Source organism: Leguminivora glycinivorella, chromosome 10, assembly GCF_023078275.1.
Source record: "Leguminivora glycinivorella isolate SPB_JAAS2020 chromosome 10, LegGlyc_1.1, whole genome shotgun sequence".
In the NCBI taxonomy this organism is placed as follows: Eukaryota; Metazoa; Arthropoda; class Insecta; order Lepidoptera; family Tortricidae; genus Leguminivora; species Leguminivora glycinivorella.
Window position 1 is genome coordinate 20,404,525 of NC_062980.1, and position 20,838 is coordinate 20,425,362.

The 20,838-nt window shown below is 39.4% G+C and overlaps 2 protein-coding genes across 4 annotated transcripts; one reads left to right on the top strand and one right to left on the bottom strand.

The window, feature by feature from the left end:
• The first annotated feature begins 6,665 nt into the window (after positions 1 to 6,665).
• LOC125230614 lies at positions 6,666 to 18,055 on the top strand. Of its 3 annotated transcripts, none has more exons than XM_048135830.1 (2): positions 6,666 to 6,799; positions 16,970 to 18,055. In XM_048135830.1, exon 2 carries the CDS (start codon positions 16,978 to 16,980, stop codon positions 17,803 to 17,805), a length of 828 nt encoding a protein of 275 aa, XP_047991787.1. In that variant the 5' UTR covers positions 6,666 to 6,799; positions 16,970 to 16,977; the 3' UTR covers positions 17,806 to 18,055. The 3 variants fall into 3 exon arrangements, with proteins under 3 accessions (XP_047991787.1, XP_047991786.1, XP_047991785.1); XM_048135829.1 differs by lacking the exon at positions 6,666 to 6,799 and adding an exon at positions 16,299 to 16,555; XM_048135828.1 differs by lacking the exon at positions 6,666 to 6,799 and adding an exon at positions 16,302 to 16,529.
• Positions 6,996 to 12,582, bottom strand: LOC125230613. Its single transcript, XM_048135827.1, has 3 exons — positions 12,330 to 12,582; positions 10,764 to 11,308; positions 6,996 to 7,837 (listed from the first exon to the last, which is right to left on the bottom strand). The coding sequence occupies exons 2-3, from the start codon at positions 11,298 to 11,300 to the stop codon at positions 7,406 to 7,408; spliced, it is 969 nt and encodes a 322-aa protein (XP_047991784.1). The 5' UTR covers positions 11,301 to 11,308; positions 12,330 to 12,582; the 3' UTR covers positions 6,996 to 7,405.
• Positions 18,056 to 20,838: the final 2,783 nt, after the last annotated feature.

The window sequence follows — 20,838 nt, forward strand, 5'->3', positions numbered from 1 at the left end:
GTGGAATTAAATGAAGCTTTGTACCGTTGGCTTTGGCAGCTGTCCAGCTCGCACAATATAATATTGTCTGAAAAGTGAGGAAATCCATATCGTTGTTAACCTTTTCTTGTAGAATTCTGTTATTTATGTAAGCAACTATAAATACAAAATACAAAATCATTTATTCAGCAAATAGGCCACGGGGGCACTTTTACATGTCAACATTACAGAGTATTCATTAAAGTTAAACAAATGAAATTAATAGAAATATTAACTAAAAATATTAATCATAAGCAAAGTAGCTATACACTGATATAGAATTAGAGATGTATAAAGTCTCTAAATGTCATATTATTACTAACTATAATCAATACATAAAGAAAGTGCAAACAGATACAAAGATAAAAGAAATCTATAATACTTCAATAGTTGTAAAAGACTGAATATTACAAGTAAAAATATTATACTTAATCAAATAATCCATGGAGATGTATAGCGTCTCCAAGAGTCAAATTTTATAAAATTAAAATATTTAAAAGTAAAAACCTTTGTCAAATAATACAAAAAAAAAATACAGAAAATGAACAGCTAAATTACACATTTCAAGAGATGTACAAGTCTCTAGTTGTCAATCATTAAAGAACAAATCAAGTTTACAAATAAGGGCCAATCAAGGTTACAAATTAAGTTTAAAAATATAATCAAAATCTCAGAGATGTATAAGGTCTCTAAGTGTCCAAAAAACTAACATTAACTTAATCAAACGACAACAAGGTCATTAAAGTAAGGAATCTATTTTAAAATAAAATATAATCAAAATCTCAGAGATGTATAAAGTCTCTAAGTGTCCAAAAGCTAAAATTAACTAAATTAAACGACAACGTGATGATCTCTAGTGTCATCCTTAAGACATTACTTACTTAAGTTTAATTCTTACAAGAACCGAATGTAGTGTCTCGCAATCCGCTCAAAAGTAAAGTTAAATAATCTAACAAAACATGTGGCCCAGGTAAGCTTGAACAGACCAGTCTCCACAAACAGCACCCGTTCACGAGTATGACGCGTATCTCAGCCATCGTTAGCTATGTTAGCTAATCTCTTAGATGGTTTCTGTTTGGGTATGTAGGGTCTGCTTGTGGGGTCTGTATCTTTAAAATGCTCTAGCGCTTCTGAAAATATTTCATTAATCTCAGAGTTTTCTAAATCGGGTTGCTGTTGTGATGGATGTGCGTTTGTAGTTGTTTGGGTACTATCTAAAAGGGGTTGTGTTTCGTTGAACATGTCATTGTCATCAGTAAATATTTGGCTGTCTGGCAAATTATTGAAATCTCTAAGTGTATCTGTCTGTTGGATGTCTGTAAGTTCTTTCTCTACTTCTTGTCTAATTTCATTCAGTCTCTGGTCAGTAATAAATTTATTATGAATAATTGTTCTTCTCTGATCAGCTACTCTTTGTTCGCTCACATGAGCGAGGGATGGGAATTGGGCAATAAATTGCTCATGAAGTGGTTTCCGGTATGCTGTCCTGTTCGTTTCTAAGTTTGTAATATGTAAGTAAATTCGGATTATGGCCTCGTTCTGCTCATTCGACCATCTTTTGCGGGTTTGTGTGTTGAGAGACCTATGTGTTTGTTGAGTGTCGGTTTGTGATGACGGGGTTTGGGTGTGTATTTGTATATTTGTTTGTAGTAATTGTAACTCATCTTTCACTTCTGCATAAATTCTGTCTATTGTGGTCTGAGGCAGCATCTTTAGTCGTTCCACAGCTCGTCTCTGGTCCCCGACTCTTTGTCGGCTGACGTTCATTTGGGGAAATCTCTCTATAAATTTTAAATGAAGCGCTTCTAAGTAGTTTCTCCTGTCTGTGTCTAATGCAGTAAGGTCGAGGTAGGTGCGTAGTATGAACTCGTTCATTTCGGATGTCCATCTGTTACGCTTATAAGATTCACCTTTGGTGGGTGCAGTAGCGATATCCTCACTTAAAAGGGCATCCTGCACAACATCCTCCGGGTTAATACTAGATATGGTGGATTTGGATCTAGTCATATAAGAGGGGCGAGTTGATGGGATGGTAGAAAATAGTGACACCGTATCCTCGCCCGAATCGGCTGTAGCATCAACAACGGAGGCCCGCCTGTTCAGCTCCCGATGACCGGCTGTAGTATCTTGATGGACGCGGGCCCGCCTGCTCAACTCCGCGCCACCGGCAATTCGCATACTGAGGCATCCAGTACCGGCTCCAGATGCGCCCCGGCGACCCCCGGGCAGCGACCGTAAATTATACCTACAATTTTTACCTGGTTCCATGGTGAATCGGAGGTTGGGACCGTTAGTTAGGGAAGTGTTTTAGCAGGATGTTTGCTAACTTTATTTGCTCAGCCGTAAAAACGGGTGTGGTCAAGATGTTGTAGACCATATTCTAGCTCTTCTACCCGGAAGCCCCCCTACCACGACAAGGTGGTCCCACAGGGGGGTTATTATTATTATTATTATGAGGAAGGGTCGCGGGGGGCTGCGAAACTGGCATGAGTGAACGCTTGCGATAACTACAGGCATGCCAGTAGCAAAATAGTTATTTGTTATACAAGGGGGCAAAGTTGTATTTTAACGCCGAGTGTGGAATTGAAAAACGAGCAAGGGAAAGGGTTAACACAAACACACAAAACTTTACCCCTCATGCACTATAGCGAGGAAACTACAATGCAAAAAATGCATTTATCACTACTTCCAGTAGGTACAGGTGGTAAATCATCTTTATTACTAGATTCACCTACTTTTATCAATTTTAAAGCAGTTAATTTGACTTTATTCAAGGTCAAATTACTTTACCCACTACTGGATAAAATGCGTTTTTACCCGCTGGTATTAAAGGACACGTGTTTCCGAGCTAGTGAGGGAAAAAATTGTTTTCCCCTCACTAGCTCGGAAACACGTGTTTTGTCCTTTAATACCAGCGGGTAAAAACGCATTTTATCCACTAGTGGGTAAAGTAATTTGACCTTGAGTAAAGTCAAATTAACTGCTTTAAAATTGATAAAAGTAGGTGAATCTAGTAATAAAGATGATTTACCACCTGTGGGACTACTGGAAGCAGTGATAAACGCATTTTTTGCGTTGTAGTTTCCTCGCTATAGTGAGGGGAAAAGTTTTGTGTTACACTCGGGTGCAAATGTATTTTACTTCTCGTGTGTTATTAACTCGCAAGTTCAGGATTCTATTCTCAAACCACTCGCTTCGCTCGTGGTTCAACTATAGAATCCTTTCACTTGCTCGTTTTTCAATTCCACACTCGGCGTTAAAATACAACTTTGCCCCCTTGTATAACAAATAACTATTATGTGGTCCGCGTTTTTTTTTTCGGGCAGTTTAGTGTTCGTGTCAAGGTTGTATTATATTAGAGATGGGCCGAATATTCGGTAAATATTCGGTATTCGGCATATTCGGCAAGTTTTTCAATGTTCGTATTCGGCTGAATAGTTCGGTTATATTGCCGAATATTTACCGAATAAACAAAGTAAATAAATAGCGTAAGTTGTTTCGTAATTCATGGGAAAATGACATCCTATTTCAGGATTCTTAAGGACCAAGAGGGGGTTATAAATGCGTAAAAAAGTAAAAATAAGATAGCTTAAGAAACAAAAATCTAAATTTTCTTATGCACTAAATTATAGGAACATTAAGAGCCTTAGTTAGTACAGAATGTACCCATTAACCAATTTTTTAAATCTAAGCCAGGATTTAAAATATGGTGGAACCGAATATTCGGCCGAATGTTCGGTTCGGTAACAGCTGAACCGAATGTTCGGCCGAATATTCGTATTCGGCAAAGTCCTATATTATATAAAAGTTACTTTTCTTTCGTTTTCTTTTGAATTATTTTGTTCTATACAAAATTTAAACACCCATTTCATCCCTTTAGGAGGTGGATATTGAAAAATCCTTTCTTAATGCTCCTCTACATCTTAAATATAAGGAACCTACGCGCTAAATTTGGAATCTCTGGGACCAGTGGTTTCGGCTGTGCGTTGATATGTCAGTCAGTCAGTTTTTTCTTGTATGTATTTAGATACCAGTTATTATATGCTACTAAATACAGACCCCAGTACCACACCTCGGACACTGGCGATCAAATATATTGAAAGAGGCGCATTCCTAGCACACAGTCTTAGCTCGTGTAGGTGAACGCGTACTATGCTTGTATGAGTGAAATATGACAGGTCGACTGTGCGTGTTTTTGACAGGCGGTAAATGTGAGGTAACCGAGAGAGGGTGGGCGGCACTTTCAGCGGGGAGCGGGAGTGGCCATACTGTACGATAGTACTCTTTATTATACTGTGCCAGTACCGATAACAAGTGACCTAAGTCTACTTGGAAGTTCATTTGTGTTGATTTGTACCTACACAGATAAGACTGACACATGTCACAAATGTGAGGGGTTTCTAAGTATTTTATAAGTTTGTATTATTTACGTATCCGGATCCGGCTTTTGACCTCAGGTTTTCTATACCTCTTCAGTGATAAACAAGCACTCAGGGTGTAATTTTTAAAACCGGCAATATTACCTCATATTATTATATTTTACCTCTTAAGTTGTTGTGTATACTTACTATATTGTTTCCTGTATTGAGGTGTGCAATAAAGAGTATTTGTATTGTATTGTATTTATGGAGGTGGTCATACAGCTGATCATCAATATGGATCAACTGAACTCCTCAAATCTTAACGGCACATTTAATTTTATAGTTACTTGTGTTTTTATCAAATAAAACTAAACCTTTTGTCTATCTTTTCTACGTGATTTTTTTCGAAGAAGAACATATTTCTACATAATCCAACATTCACAATCATCGTTCAGCAGCCTCCCCAATGAAGTCATTTTTTTTATTGTTTAGATAATTACCATGTATATTTATAGAGTTTCGAGTACTTCTGACCTGGCCTTTTTGCAATATTTCCCCGATTTGATCAAGAAAAGTTCGCCTAGGTCTTCCACTACCAACGCGTATATGAGAAACGTTATGAAAGTGTGTGAAGCGAAAGTGGTTTGTCAGGATTGTAGTAAATGGAAATCCGTTATCTCTGCCTACCCCTCTGGGAAACAGGCGTGATTGTATATATGTATGTATGTATTTATGTACCTATGTATTTATATAGTGCTTGGTAAAAAATTCAATACGTTTGAAACATGTGGTTTAAACGAAATTTAAATAAGTAGGTATGTATTTTTCCTTGAGAATAAGTATCGTACTTTCAACGTGGCTTAGTTGTAAATCATCAGCTTCGTAGTCACGAGGGCTCGAACCCTCATGGGGTATCTATTTTTTTTTTGCACTTCGTAATTGTATTGTATTTAAACAAAGACTGTCAGATGTCGTTCACTCTCGCACCCTTAGCTATTTCGGTCACGTTACACGTAGGGAAGACTCCGCCATAGAGAGACTTGTTGTTCAGGAAAGAGTGGGCGGTACAAGACCCAGACTGCGCCCCTCAATGCGATGGACAGACCAAGTGAGGGCTCTCACCGGGTCACCCTTAAATCTCTGCGCGCGGAACGCTGCAAATAGAGCAATATGGCGGGAAACCATTAAAGGAGGCAGCACAACGACCCCAATGACCACGACTACTCTGACAAGAGTAGGTATACGACTAAGAAGAAGAATTGTATTTTTACTCAACTAAGCATATTATGTATTTTCAGTATAAAATAAAGTCTAAAATAATTGCATAATCCCACAACCAGCATCCGCTAAAGCTATCGATCCCCAACCACATTTATATTACATATTAAGTAAGCAAAATTGTAACTTTTTGCATTTTTTTGCACTTTAATTTCTTTTTTTTTTTCAAGCCATTGGAAATAGAATCCATTTTTACAACACTAAAATAATATTCCTGGAATAATTTAATATAGCATACAAGTACCTAATTTGATTTGACTTAAAAAGCACAACTTAACTGTCAAATTTCTTGCTTTTGAAAAAAAAATTAAACAAATAAAAGTAGGGGGGGAGGAGAGCGCTAGAGAGGAACCATTTCATAGAATCGAGAGTATATCACTGAAATTGGTGGCATATTTATTTAGTTACAACTTATCTCTCTTATCAATCTTCGAATCATTATCGATCAATGATCTAACTGGTGAGGTATTTGTAATTCACTAAAATAATACAAAAATAAAATCGATTGGCACGAGATAAGTGTAAACTAGAGATGGACCAAATATTCGGTAAATATTCGGTATATATGCCGAATATCGACAAGGCAAGTTTTTTAATGTTCGTATTCGGCCGAATAGTTCGATTACATTGCCGAATATTTACCGAATAAACAAAGTAAATGAATAGCGTAAGTTGTTTCGTTTTTCATCGCATAATGACATCCTATTTCAGCATTCTGCCAACCACCAAAGGGAGATAAAATGCGCTAAAATATAAGTACCTACAATAATTATGTAAAAAAGTAAAAATAACGTAGCTTAAGAAATAAAAACCAAAATTTTCTTATGCACTAAATTACAGGAACATTAAGAGCCTTTACCAATTCATTGAAAAGTTTTGAACTGTAAGCCAGGATTTAAAATATGGCAGAACCGAATATTCGGCCAAATGTTCGGTTCGGTAACAGCTGAACCGAATGTTCGGCCGAATATTTATATTCGTATTCGGCAAAGTCCGTATTCGGCCCATCTCTAGTGTAAACCTACAAATGTTTTATCGCAAATTAGTCATGTGATCGGATACTCTAGCTATAATATAGCTGGGTAAATTATAGGCTCGCATTAAACACGCTGCATTCAAGACCAGTAGGGGATAAAAAAAGAGTAAGTATTAAAACTTTTTTCTTCTGAATTATGAGTGAGATTATGTTAGAATAGAATACACTTTGGATACATGCTATGCACCCGTTACCTACAGTCATCAGTTACCTACACTACGGACTACAAAAAAAATAGATTACCCATGAAACTCAAAATGCATTGTATTTATTTAACTATGCTAGAACATAATGATATAAGATAAGATAAGATAATCATTTATTGCGAACCATGGTTACGAAGTTGTTTGCGTATAGCTTGTACATAGGATCACATGGCACTTTAAAAATTAAACTACAAAAATATTAACACTTTCGAAACCGGGCTCTACGCGGCGCTACGACATTTTCGCTACATACGGGGAAACCCATGTAATCGGCTACGCTTCTACGAGCGGTGTACCCGACAGTCGGGTTCTTGGTAGCGAAAGTGTTAATCAAAATCAGGCCTTTTCAAATACCAGTCGCAATCAATATATCTAAGAAACAAATATTAATAATGGCAGGTAATTACTCGTATTTCTTCACTCAGAAGCTCAGAACAGAACCAGTCGTGTAAGGTAAGTCATCATCTAATGACATACAACGTACTACTTCTTCACTATTTTGTTCCTCAGTTGGAGTCGTTGATTTGGTCACTTATCTTGTGCCAATCAATTAAATGGTCATTTGCGTATCCTTTGACAACTGCGCGATCTCGCGAATTTTGACCATCAGAATCCAAAACTACTTCTGCATGATTGGCGATCGAATTTTGAAATGACTCAATGCATGCCCCTCCGCTCGGTACCCATCGTGCCACGCTTCCATTAGCATCAAGAAAAACGATGTTTTCATCTCTATCAAACACAAAATCCACCACCCAACCATCCATATAATCACCATATTTTGCCAATTCCATTGTTTCTCTATCTAACTTATAAATAACTTTCTCATCGGCGGCTCCGAAATATACGTCTCCATGTTTACCAATAGATAGAATGTGCTTGTTGCCAGAGATAAGGTGCCAAGATATGCGATAGTAGTCCTCGACATATCTGTAAAGGGGTAATTCTCAAAAAAGTGGCATCGTACCCTGCCATCACGTTTTTGAATAGAAAGTATGCGAAATATATAATTTTCACATATAATTAAAATTTTCATAAGTAGGCATTAACGTGACACATCGAGGCCAAAACATATTTTTTCTGTAAATATAATACTTTTGTAAAAAAAAAATAAAGAAGACCGTTTTCTACTGTACCCTGCCTTGTCACAACGCGACACTGCTCAAGTTTTTGCTCTATAGATTATTGAATTGCAGTTGTATGATATTAAAATATCGTTTTTTGTAGAGAATATACTACTATATTCTTAAATATACGTTGCACGGGATTTTTCGATTACTTTTGAACACAAATTTTCACGTTCAAAGTTTGTCCAGCGATATTTTCTCTATATCCTGTGCGTCCGTGGTATTGCACCTCACTCACACACAGAAAGTCCTATTGAGACCCTAATATACGTAAAACACGTAGCCAGTATGGTTCTAGCCGCTGGTGTAAAGGTTTGTGTGTGAGGTGCTGCGGTCTTGTGGTTAGAAGTTTTCAAAGTGTGACGTTCGGAGTTTGTAACAGGTATGTCCACTTTATTCTGGCATGATTATTGTAAAATATTAATACGGCAGTTTTTTTACTAATAACATTTTAATGTTGTATTGAAGTATAACTATTTATATTAAAATTATGACAGTTGTATTATCAACAGTTTCGGAGATAATATCTAGTTAATCGGATTTTCACTACATCCTGTGTAACTTTATCCTGCCATCACTCTGCAGGGTAAAGTGACTGTTGACAGGATAAAGAAACACAAGTAAAAAAAAAGCTATTTTGACATGGTTTTTACTAACTTGCAATGTATGTATGTATGTATGTTTGTATGTATGTTGAGGTCAAATCTTGCAACCCAATTTGAAGCAGAAATGTTCAACCGACTGAGCTGAAATTTTGTATACACGCTGCGGATGACGTTCGCATATAAGCGCCGATATGGGGCATTGGGTCCTTCGATATTGGGCAATAGTCTACTCAGCGCCGAAGCAGTTCCGACGAGGCTAGGAACCAATTTGATAAAATGTTCCTCGGAGTACTAATTTTGGTTTGAATTTAAGCCCAAGTACTTAATTTGGGGCGTAAGAGGGACCGCCTCACCGTCAACAGGCAACATCCCTATCGCTCTTGCATATAGGCACGACAGAACCAGATTGCATTTCGATCGTCAACGATTATCATTTTGGCTAGGTCGGCAGCAATCACTTTCATCGGACAGAAGCCAACCTTTCCCTCGAAAACCACGTCATCGGTCGTGGCAAGTAACACCGCAAGCCCAAACAAATTAATGCGCCCAACTGTGAGCTCAGTTGCCACTGTGGCTCTCCTTATTATCCTGGTACCTTCTTCCCCTCACGGCTACTATTGTGTCATCGGCATAACAAATGGTGATCATGCGGAGAAGTTGGTCTACTCTTATAGCCAAGTCAAAGCCAATGCTCCAGAGCAGGCACCCAGTACCGACCCCTGTGGAAAACTGTGGGTAGGTTATGATTATTATGAATATGTAAGTAAGAAGAAGAATAAAGAAGTCAGTCTTGATTTGAGCACGTAGCCTCATGGACCTGTCCCTATACGTTTACATGGCGCAGCCGGTAGGAACACCACACTCCATTCGTCTTTCTAGGCATCTTCCTCCTGATTCATTGAGCACTTCTCTATCTGCGAGGTAATGCCCTATGGTGAATGATGATCTTCAAATATAAAGGTGCATCGTGGAAGCAATGCGCCTATTTTATTACCACATAAGGAAGAGAGCCGAAGTAATTGGCAATGTCAAGAGATACTGCGATGGCTCCCTACCTTTTCTCTGCTACCAGACCGCTGTATTTATGCAGCGCATCAATTGCGTCTATCGCTCCTCCCAGAACCCGATCTCTGATTTTTGGGCACGTGTCTTCCAAAATGCGTGCACAGCAGTAGATGAGACATACGATGATGCGCTCAACATCGTGCCAGTTTCATCTAGGAGGGCAATGGGACGGTATCCTAAGGGACAGTCAGCTGGACTACCCTTTTTCGAAAGGCACAGTCTGCCCACCTTACAACGAGAATTTATACTCTGTCGGAGGCAGTCGTCAATGTGGCCACGTAATCTACTTCCAAGATGTTTAAAGAGCCAAGGCACGCCGTCCCGTCCGGCCCTATAGTGGCCCTCATTTTAAATACTGACCTCATTATCTTGACATCTGTTACCAAGGAGACATCAAGGAGACGAACCAACTCTTCCACTGGGGAAGCCATTTCAGGCATTACACGCACAAGTACAACTCACATTGTGAATCATGATATGTGCTTTGTTGTTTTACAAGACTGTGATTATAGGTACTTATTTATTTATTCTTTATTGCACATAAAAAAGTACAATATGGTGTACATAATCCCTTAAGGCATTCTCTACCAGTCAAACACTGGGTCAAAAAGAAACATTTGGTACGAGCAGGCATCGTGACAGAAAACAATAATCAGATATCACTTACTGTACTTCAACTGATTTGAATAAAAAATAATGGATATTGTTTAAAAAAAATACTTTTTTTTTGCTTTTGTTTCTACTTAAAGAAAAAAATTTTATCCTAACAAAATCATAATAGTCGATATACGTTGAATTATTAGTGGTAAACTTGTTTTTTTATTCAAACTCTCTTTATCCTGCCACGTTTTCCCTGCTACCCTGTCTATTCACTTTCTCCTGTATGTCTAAAATTTCAACTCGCCATAACTTCTACGTTTTTACGACTATTTCGTTCCCTCCCGCAAATTCCGTATCATTGATGCACTCAAAAACATATTTAAACCCAAAAAGGTACAAAAAACCATTTTCATTTTTTTCCATTCACTTTACCCTGACGGTGCCACTTTTTTGAGAACGAACCAAAGTTTATTACCAGAAACAAAGAACCAGTTGGTTATATTTTGTACATTGGCCATGTCGGAAACAGCGTAGTTTTCTAAGTTGTTGTAACCAGCGAAGGAATTTGAATTCTCATGGTAGTAAGCCGAACTGCCATCCTTGTTGATCATATAAAGGACATCTTCATAGCGCAGTCTAGCAGGTGTTGTTGGTCGATCTAGTTTAAATGCTGTTTCTGTGGCGTAACCGTGTTCTTGGTATATATGTTTGTATATGACACCGTTTAAACTTGAGTACAAGACTTGGTTCTTTTGATCCACTGTTAACCCTGTTGAATTTAGATCGTGGACGGTTCTCATCCTGGCTTCATCGAGGAAGATGGCTGCGGTGCGGTAGTCGAGTTGAGCGTAGAGGATGTTGTTGGTGCGGTCGATGGCAAGCTGGTCGGTGACACGGAATCCTTCGAGTACAACCTTTTTCACGTGGCAAACTCCTCGGAAGCAGGCATTACAGTCGGCGCGCGCCGAAGCTAACGCGCCCACAAGTGCCAAAAGCATCAACATGTTCGTTTCTGGAAAAAAGAAAAGTTGTAAATAATCTTATTTCGTCTGCATAACATTTTTTAATAAGATGTCTACCTAAACCTATAAAAACTAAGATTTCCACATAACAATGTAACTTTATATAACTTCTATAACTACATACAATACGTCGAGTAAGCTAACTAAGTCTCGCTTAAAATAACGGGAACATCTCGTTGTAATTTACAAAAACATTTATATCACAGTTCGTACACTTTTAACCTATCGTAATATATTTAAACATAGTATAATCATTATCGGCAATATTTTATGGATGTCATGGGCTGGCTGTGTAAAAAGTAATACATCAAATATCATAATTTCGTTAAATTTCACATAGACTATAACATACACCTATTCATTCCGTCTTAAAAAGTCCCCAACGCGTGCGCATATGCAGCCGCCACGCAGCGTTGACGTCACGCGCGAGGCGAGTTGATCGAATTGATTCAAGCGATTATTTACTGTCACCACGCGCTTGGTGTACTTATGTATACAACTATACATTTATCAATTTTATTTAAAAGTAGGTAAAATTACCTTTTTTATTAGTCTGTATCAGCTAAATTATCACCTCTTTAAATATTTCCCGATATAATATTTACACCCTGCCGGTGAATTATGCTTCCAATTTTATCACTTATCCACGTGGATAAAGTATCCGTCACGCTTTGGCAAGTATGTCAGTGTGAGAGTGACAGATGTCTTATCCACGTGGATAAGTGATAAAATTGGAAGCATGATACGCCGGCTGTAGAGGATAACGAAAATACTTTACAATGAATAAGGACCAAAAAAATATGTTCAAATAGTTTTATATTTATACTAGTAGTAAATATAAACAGAGAGCCCCTAGTTCACATTTCACTCGAAAACGCTGTTCAAAATCTCACACAAAATAAGACTTAGTTATCACTCACATTTTGTCTCGTTTTCAAATATTTTATTAAATTATATTCAACTTAATTTTACGTGCATAATTTACAATGTGTAATAGGTATTAATACTTACATAAATTGCCTCAAAAAAAGGTTTTAATTTCAATTGGCACGTTGCTCAGAACCCGAGATCAGTAAGTCATCAAATGATGTGAGGAGTGATGAGCCACCGATTTATAGAAAAGTTGCATACATCTTATGTATAGTGTGCAAAAAAATTAAACGCCGGCCGCCAGAAAAATAAGGGTGTGTAGCTGAATGGCACAAACGCTCAAGAAACGCTCACGAAACGAAACGCTAGTAGATATCTATCTCTATCGCTCTTGCGTATTGGCGTGACAGAGCCAGACTACCTTTCCAGGCATTTTGTTTTCGTTTCGCTTCGGAGAAATGCCATTCGGCTACGGGGCTAAGTAGGTATAATTTATTTACATGGACATATTTACATAATACATATAAGAAACTAAGACTAAACTTAAAAGCTAGCTAAGTATAAAATAGGCCCTTGAGGCATTGTACCAAGGGTGCTGGCGATATTTACTCGCTGCATCGCAATGCTGATGTTTGCGAGGAAAACTTGTTCGCGCTGGGCCTAGAGTTTCGACGCCAAAAGGTACAAAATGGTCATCGTTGCCAAGGGTCTTGTATTCGCTTCAAAATTTCCGCAGTTTCCGCCGCTGCGCCCGCTTTTATCTTAGTCCATTGAGGGTGAAACGGTGCCAGAGTCTATACGCAGTTAGCATCCCACACTAACATTCGTCACATACCAAGGACACTACATCCAGGCCTCTTGCCAGCATTTCTGAATATGCCAGTCGGCTCAAGAAGATAATATGTAATGATAATAGTCTGTTTTATTAATTCGTATGGCTTAATTTTTCAGTCGTATACAAAGGTATTCTAAGGTTCTGGATCCATTGGATTATGTCATTATGCAGGGTAAACAAGTCTGCGTATCTGTAATATAATAAATAAGATAATAATCTGTACCTAATTAATATACGTGATTTATTTATTTTAAAAACATGTCACCATTAATAGTTATTTGTTATACAAGGGGGCAAAGTTGTATTTTAACGCCGAGTGTGGAATTGAAAAACGAGCAAGTGAAAGGATTCTATAGTTGAACCACGAGCGAAGCGAGTGGTTCGAGAATAGAATCCTGAACCTGCGAGTTTTTTAACACACGAGAAGTAAAATACATTTGCACCCGAGTGTAACACAAAACTTTTCCCCTCACAATAGCGAGGAAACTACAACGCCAAAAATGCGTTTATCACTGCTTCCAGTAGTTTCACAGGTGGTAAATCATCTTTATTACTAGATCCACCTACTTTTATCAATTTTAAAGCAGTTAATTTGACTTTATTCAAGGTCAAATTACTTTACCCACTAGTGGATAAAATGCGTTTTTACCCGCTGGTATTAAAGGACAAAACACGTGTTTCCGAGCTAGTGAGGGGAAAATCTAATTACATCTTGTGTTGTGCTGCATGTAGGTTTTTATGGATAAGACTTTGTTGACATATGTCTATATTTTCGGATGTCTTATTCATTCCTTAAATAGATATTGTTTTAGAAGCACGTTTTTCTATTTATTCCCGTTATTCCCGCAGCGTAGTCCCATATTCCTGACTTCTAGCTCATTTGCTGACAATAAACGCATTATTTCATTAGTACATTACGATACAAGTGCCGCAAGTGCGTAAAAAAGGAAGTTCGAAACGAGTGGCGATAAATTAAAACACGACCGAAGGGAGTGTTTTAAATCGACACGAGTTACGAATTTCCTTTTCGCACGTGTATCGTACGACGTTTTTCAGTACAGATGAGCCTCCGAAGTTTCGACCTGGCATATAATGAACCACTTCTCGCACTAGTGCGTAAAAAAAACACCATCTGTACTGAAAAATATTTTTTCAGTTCTTTCTTTTTAATTTATCGCCAGTCGTTTGGAACTTCCTTTTTTTAGGCACTTGTCGATACAATTAATGAACTATTTTAGGTTTAAAACTTTATTAGAACATCATTTTATAATATGAAATGTCAGACCAAAACACTACCTTTTATAGGCAAAATAGTTGAATGAAATTGTACCTTTTGACCATCTTACTGTACACTATTTTATGCAAATAAATTACTTACTTAATTACTTACTAAAAGTTATTATTTTACATAATTAAGTAGGTAGGCTATTTCAATTACAAAATATTTCTATAAATTTAGTTTCGAATTAAGCTACCTATGCTCACGAGGTCTACCTACAGCTCACAGAGCTACTTTAATGCTCGTATGCTGGTCTGAAACTACCTTGCTTCTAATCAAATATTTAAGTTATAAGAAATGGTTCTCGTCATTTAACAAATTTTTAAAACTGAATATAATTACTGCAATAAATTTAAAAATCTTAAAGTAATTGTTTTCCGACGGTATGTACGACATTGTTATTAAACTGATAATGCGCGGGATTGTTTATCATCAATGTGAGTCTTTTGAAAAAAATAATATTTCGTTAATTGCACAAGTCATAATTATAACAATGGTAGGTAAAACAATAACAATCAATAGTATTAATATATTACTAACAAAATATGGACTTTTGTTCGAAATAAATGCTTTAAATATTATTATTAATACATAACTATCAACAATTGAAACTTAAAATACTAATAACAAAAGAAAATAAAAACTACAAATAAAATTAGCACTAATCTTAACTACTCACTAAATCCACTCTGAGTCCCTCCCGATGCAAGGGAGCCCAACGAGTGTCCGCGTTGCCACGATGAACAGCGATGGACCTTTGGAACAGGAATAACCCGGAGCGAGGGTCGTGACAACGCTCGCTTAGGGCTCGTTCAAAAATTATGTGATCAAATTTTTGGCCGATTTTTGAACGAGCCCTTAGCCTCCCGACCAAAGGGGCAGCCATGGGACCATTTTTTTAAAGAGGGGAAATACATTACGCGTACCACCCTGGCGCGGGAACGGGCCTGGGACGGTTATTTAGGACTCCCTAGGCTGATGAGACTCTATCGTCGTCGTCTTGCTATATGGCGAGGTCCCAGGCACTCCGAAGTACTCGTCCGCAACCTCGCCAGTCACCCACGGAACCAACGTTAACCCGTCGTCTTCGCACACAATAATATCTCTTTCGTAGCTCTCTCGCGCATTGGCGCGACAGAGCCCGACTTTTCTGTCGGCGTCTGGCATCGACAATTGCCATTCGGCGAGACCGGCTGGCGGCTCCAGCACGCACGGTATATTCACGATATTGTTCAAGGCGTGGTAACGTGTGCCTCCTTGCACACCGACGGCAATTCAATGCGTGGCCATCAAAACTATTTATTTATAGATATACAATTATACATACATATACTTATACACCATTTATTTTATGCTGTAAAGACCCCAGTGCCGATAGCAAGTGACCTACCTACTTGGAAGTTCATTTATGCCTACACGGGCACGATAAGATTGACACGAGTCACAACAGTGAATGGGATTTCCAAGTATTGTGTAAGTTAGTATTAGGTATTTGCGTTATTTGTTACTTTTGACGTCCATGGGACCACTTCGACGGTACACATATAGCCAGTTGGATAGTTGGCTTGCACTATGGTATATGGTACAGTCAATTTATGAAAAGAAAATTTATGTGATATTGTCTTCGGTTACCGCCATAGTTTTATTTCAAAATTTATGTGGACAAAGTGCCAAAAAGCAATAAAATCGTGTATACATTTGTCACGTTGTTCACATCTGTATTAAAATACCTTGACTCATCAGTAGGTACTCGTCACCCAATTAAAATATTGCCCAATATTTTGTAAAATCGGAAATATAACTGTTTTTATGGATCCTCCAAGTACCATTATCTTTCTGGAAAGGTCCCAGGATTCTGAGAAAAACCTTCCTATCCACTAGTAGGATCAGTTTTTTTTTCAGTGTTACCTATGCTTTGATGATTTCCTATATATTATTTATAGGATAGCGCCATATGCACAGCGTAGACGTCAAGCGCGGAGCGAGTTGGATCGGGCGATTCGAACAGTTGATTACTCTATTATCCCATCCATGGGCGCTCTGAGCAGACGTGTCGCAAATATCTAAATGTAATAAATCATGAACCACCTAATATCAACCAAGTGTCACAATAAGTTATAAATTTACCTCATCTACAACTGCGTGGACGCTGTAGGAATAGTGCGCAAATACCCTAATCACCTCGAGGAAAAAGGATTATTTATCCCTCCGCCGCCGATAGCTGCGTGTGAGTACAACTGTTATATTTAGGAGGTAAATAGTTGTAAACGTAGGTAATGCATAGTTACATTGAAATGTGAAAATTTAGATTATTACTAGAGGTCTCATTACCAACATATTATTATTAGAAATTATAAATGCAATGCTTAACCAAACCAATTTATAATTTTAAATAAGTCTTCAGGAGCCAGCAACGATCGCTCGCATTAAAGTCACCTATTTATACTATAAACCTTTCAAATAAATAAGTTATGACATAGACTTTAAAACAAACTTAAACTTACAACTAAATTAGTCGTAGATTGAATTATGACAGTGGCCTAAATCCCTAAATCCAACCTTGATATGATCGCCGTTTTGAGTATTTAATTATAAGAAATTTACCTTATTAACATATATTATTAAACAAACAAAATACCATTATCACACAAATAATTTTTATTGCAGATACCAATATGTCGAAACGAGAAGACTGTGACGCCTGCTTCCAAGGAGTCTGTCATGTGAAAAAAGTTATTCTCGAAGGATTCCGTATCACCGACCAGCTGGCCATCGACCGCACCAACAATATCCTCTACGCACAACTCGACCACCGCACCACAGCCATCTTCCTCGATGAAGCCAGGATGAGAACCGTCCACGATCTAAAAACAACAGGGTTAGCAGTGGATCAAAAGAACCAAGTATTGTACTCAAGTTTAAATGGTGTCATATACAAACATACATACCAAGAACACGGTTACACCACAGAAACAGCCTTTAAACTAGATCGACCAACAACACCTGCTAGACTGCGCTATGAAGACGTCCTCTACACGATCAATGAGGATGGCAGCTCGGCTTACTATAGAGAGAGTTCAAAATCCTTCGCTGGTTACGACAACTTAGATATCTTCGCTGTTACCGACATGGCCAATGTAAAAAATATAACCAACTGGTTCTTTGTTTCTGGTGATAAACTTTACAGATATATCTTGGACGACTATAATCGCATGTCTTGGCATCTTATCTCTGGCAACAAGCACGTTCTATCTATTGGTAAAAACGGAGACGTATATTTTGGAAGTGCTGATGAGAAAGTTATTTATAAGTTAGATAGAGAAACAATGGAATTGGTAAAATATGGTGATTATGTGGATGGTTCGGTGGTGGACTTTGTGTTTGATAAAGATGAGAACATCGTGTTCCTTGACGCTGATGGAAGCGTGGCGCGATGGGTACCGAGGGGAGAGGCATGCGATGAGCACGACAATACATTTCAAAATTTTGAATTTTTAAGGTGATTGCAGATTCGGGATGAGAATCGTTCAAATTTCTACCGTAATTTCAGAAAAATAAAGAAACGTCTTCTTCATAGTCTTTTTAACCAAAGTGGTCATATGCGCATCTCTCCAAAAAATGTCTGCTCGTTTCCTGCAATACATACTCAAATAGAAGTGCCCCGTTTATAAGCATATTTTTGAGTTCCTGATGTATGCTTAAAATATAAGTGAATGTGATACTAAGTACAAAAAATCTGCTTAATTTATTTTTTTTTTCTTCATCATCAGAACATTAACCTGCCTTCCATTCCTTCACTTTGTCCGAGTCCAATATCAATCACATTGACTATGTCATAAGATATCTATTATTTGTAGTTTTTGAGGCACAGAAAATCAGAGTTCATGATACATCATACCTTGAAATTTTATGGAGAATCGGTTTTGGCTGACTGTACCTTACACATATTACTATTGCTTTGAAATAAATTCTTGCAATGATTGTAGAATTGTTACAAAGCGACCACAGCGTAGGTAGTAGGTACGAATATGTATGTATTTTACCTATTTAAATATTTATACTGGGGAAACTTCATACAACCCACATAGCCAGTATCTCGACGCTATGGTCGGTAGGGTAGAAAGTACTTCCTTGCATTATCGCTTACAATTTTTTCCATTTTGCTTATACTTATTGCAAAATTATAAAAGGCAAGCAAACAACGATCTTCTTACAGCACATTGAATGTAATAGTTATTACGGATGCAGGATACTCGCCGATGCCTACTTACTAATACCTTCCCACTGAGCCACCTGCATTTTATCCCCGTCCCCGTCCCCTATTTCTATCCCTATCCCTATCCCTATCCCTAACCCTATCCCGTTCCGTCCCTGTCCCTGTCCCTGTCCCTGTCCCTGTCCCTGTCCCTGTCCCTGTCCCTGTCCCTGTCCCTGTCCCTGTCCCTGTCCCTGTCCCTGTCCCTGTCCCTGTCCCTGTCCCTGTCCCTGTCCCTGTCCCTGTCCCTGTCCCTGTCCCTGTCCCTGTCCCTGTCCCTGTCCCTGTCCCTGTCCCTGTCCCTGTCCCTGTCCCTGTCCCTGTCCCTGTCCCTGTCCCTGTCCCTGTCCCTGTCCCTGTCCCTGTCCCTGTCCCTGTCCCTGTCCCTGTCCCTGTCCCTGTCCCTGTCCCTGTCCCTGTCCCTGTCCCTGTCCCTGTCCCTGTCCCTGTCCCTGTCCCTGTCCCTGTCCCTGTCCCTGTCCCTGTCCCTGTCCCTGTCCCTGTCCCTGTCCCTGTCCCTGTCCCTGTCCCTGTCCCTGTCCCTGTCCCTGTCCCTGTCCCTGTCCCTGTCCCTGTCCCTGTCCCTGTCCCTGTCCCTGTCCCTGTCCCTGTCCCTGTCCCTGTCCCTGTCCCTGTCCCTGTCCCTGTCCCTGTCCCTGTCCCTGTCCCTGTCCCTGTCCCTGTCCCTGTCCCTGTCCCTGTCCCTGTCCCTGTCCCTGTCCCTGTCCCTGTCCCTGTCCCTGTCCCTGTCCCTGTCCCTGTCCCTGTCCCTGTCCCTGTCCCTGTCCCTGTCCCTGTCCCTGTCCCTGTCCCTGTCCCTGTCCCTGTCCCTGTCCCTGTCCCTGTCCCTGTCCCTGTCCCTGTCCCTGTCCCTGTCCCTGTCCCTGTCCCTGTCCCTGTCCCTGTCCCTGTCCCTGTCCCTGTCCCTGTCCCTGTCCCTGTCCCTGTCCCTGTCCCTGTCCCTGTCCCTGTCCCTGTCCCTGTCCCTGTCCCTGTCCCTGTCCCTGTCCCTGTCCCTGTCCCTGTCCCTGTCCCTGTCCCTGTCCCTGTCCCTGTCCCTGTCCCTGTCCCTGTCCCTGTCCCTGTCCCTGTCCCTGTCCCTGTCCCTGTCCTGTCCCTGTCCCTGTCCCTGTCCCTGTCCCTGTCCCTGTCCCTGTCCCTGTCCCTGTCCCTGTCCCTGTCCCTGTCCCTGTCCCTGTCCCTGTCCCTGTCCCTGTCCCTGTCCCTGTCCCTGTCCCTGTCCCTGTCCCTGTCCCTGTCCCTGTCCCTGTCCCTGTCCCTGTCCCTGTCCCTGTCCCTGTCCCTGTCCCTGTCCCTGTCCCTGTCCCTGTCCCTGTCCCTGTCCCTGTCTCTATCCCTATCCCTATCCCTATCCCTAACCCTATCCCGTTCCTGTCCCTGCCCCTGTCAAATTATCATGCTAGGAGGTGAACTATAAAAAAATCCTTTCTTAGTGCTCCTCTAAGGAACTTCCGTGTTAATTTGAAATCTCTTGAACCAGAAGTAAAGATAAAAACTAAAGCTATACTTATGGCTATTTTGGATATTTTAACCTCATTGCACAACAACAGGGGAGAATATTTCTTTTCCACCTCATTAAATTTTAAAATCGTTGTATTTATCGTGATCAGCGACCCGATAAACCATAAAAACGATACCCATATTGTGCTTTTGACTTTACCCCCTTTGCACCCCTTTAGGGGTCAAATTTCTTTAGAAATCCTCCTGTGAAGTTTCGAATAAAATAGTCAAACTAATCTTGTTTCCCCATACAAACTTAGAACCCCCATTTCACCCTTTTAAGAGGTGAATTTTGAAAAATCCTTTCTTAGTGCTCCTCTACGCCATATAAGGAACCTTTGTGCCAAATTTGAAATCTCTAGGACCAACAGTTTCGGCTGTGTGTTGATATGTCAATCAGTCAGTCAATATCCATCCATACTATACTTACTATACTATACTTACTATACTAATATTATAAATGCGAAAGTAACTCTGTCTGTCTGTCTGTTACGCTTTCCCGCTTAAACCACGCAACCGATTTTGATGAAATTTGGAACAGACAATCTTTAGACCCTGAGACAGAACATAGGCTACTTTTTATTTCGAAAAAAAGGTATGAAGGGGTTGAAAAAGAGGTTGAAAGTTTGTATGGGATTTCTTAATTTTAAATGATAAAACCATGAAACTTTATATTTTAGCACTTGATAAGAAATCATTAAACATATATTTAAAGTCACATACAGGTCGAACGCGATTAATTAACATTATTTTTACCTTT

Excerpts from the sequence above, each read along its gene's own strand:
- LOC125230613 (XM_048135827.1), bottom strand. The coding sequence starts at position 11,300 with ATGTTGATGCTTTTGGCACTTGTGGGCGCGTTAGCTTCGGCGCGCGCC. Across the intron at positions 7,838-10,763 it reads TCTTTGTTTCTGGTAATAAA|CTTTACAGATATGTCGAGGA; the intron begins CTTTGGTTCGTT and ends TGAGAATTACCC.
- LOC125230614 (XM_048135830.1), top strand. The coding sequence starts at position 16,978 with ATGTCGAAACGAGAAGACTGTGACGCCTGCTTCCAAGGAGTCTGTCAT.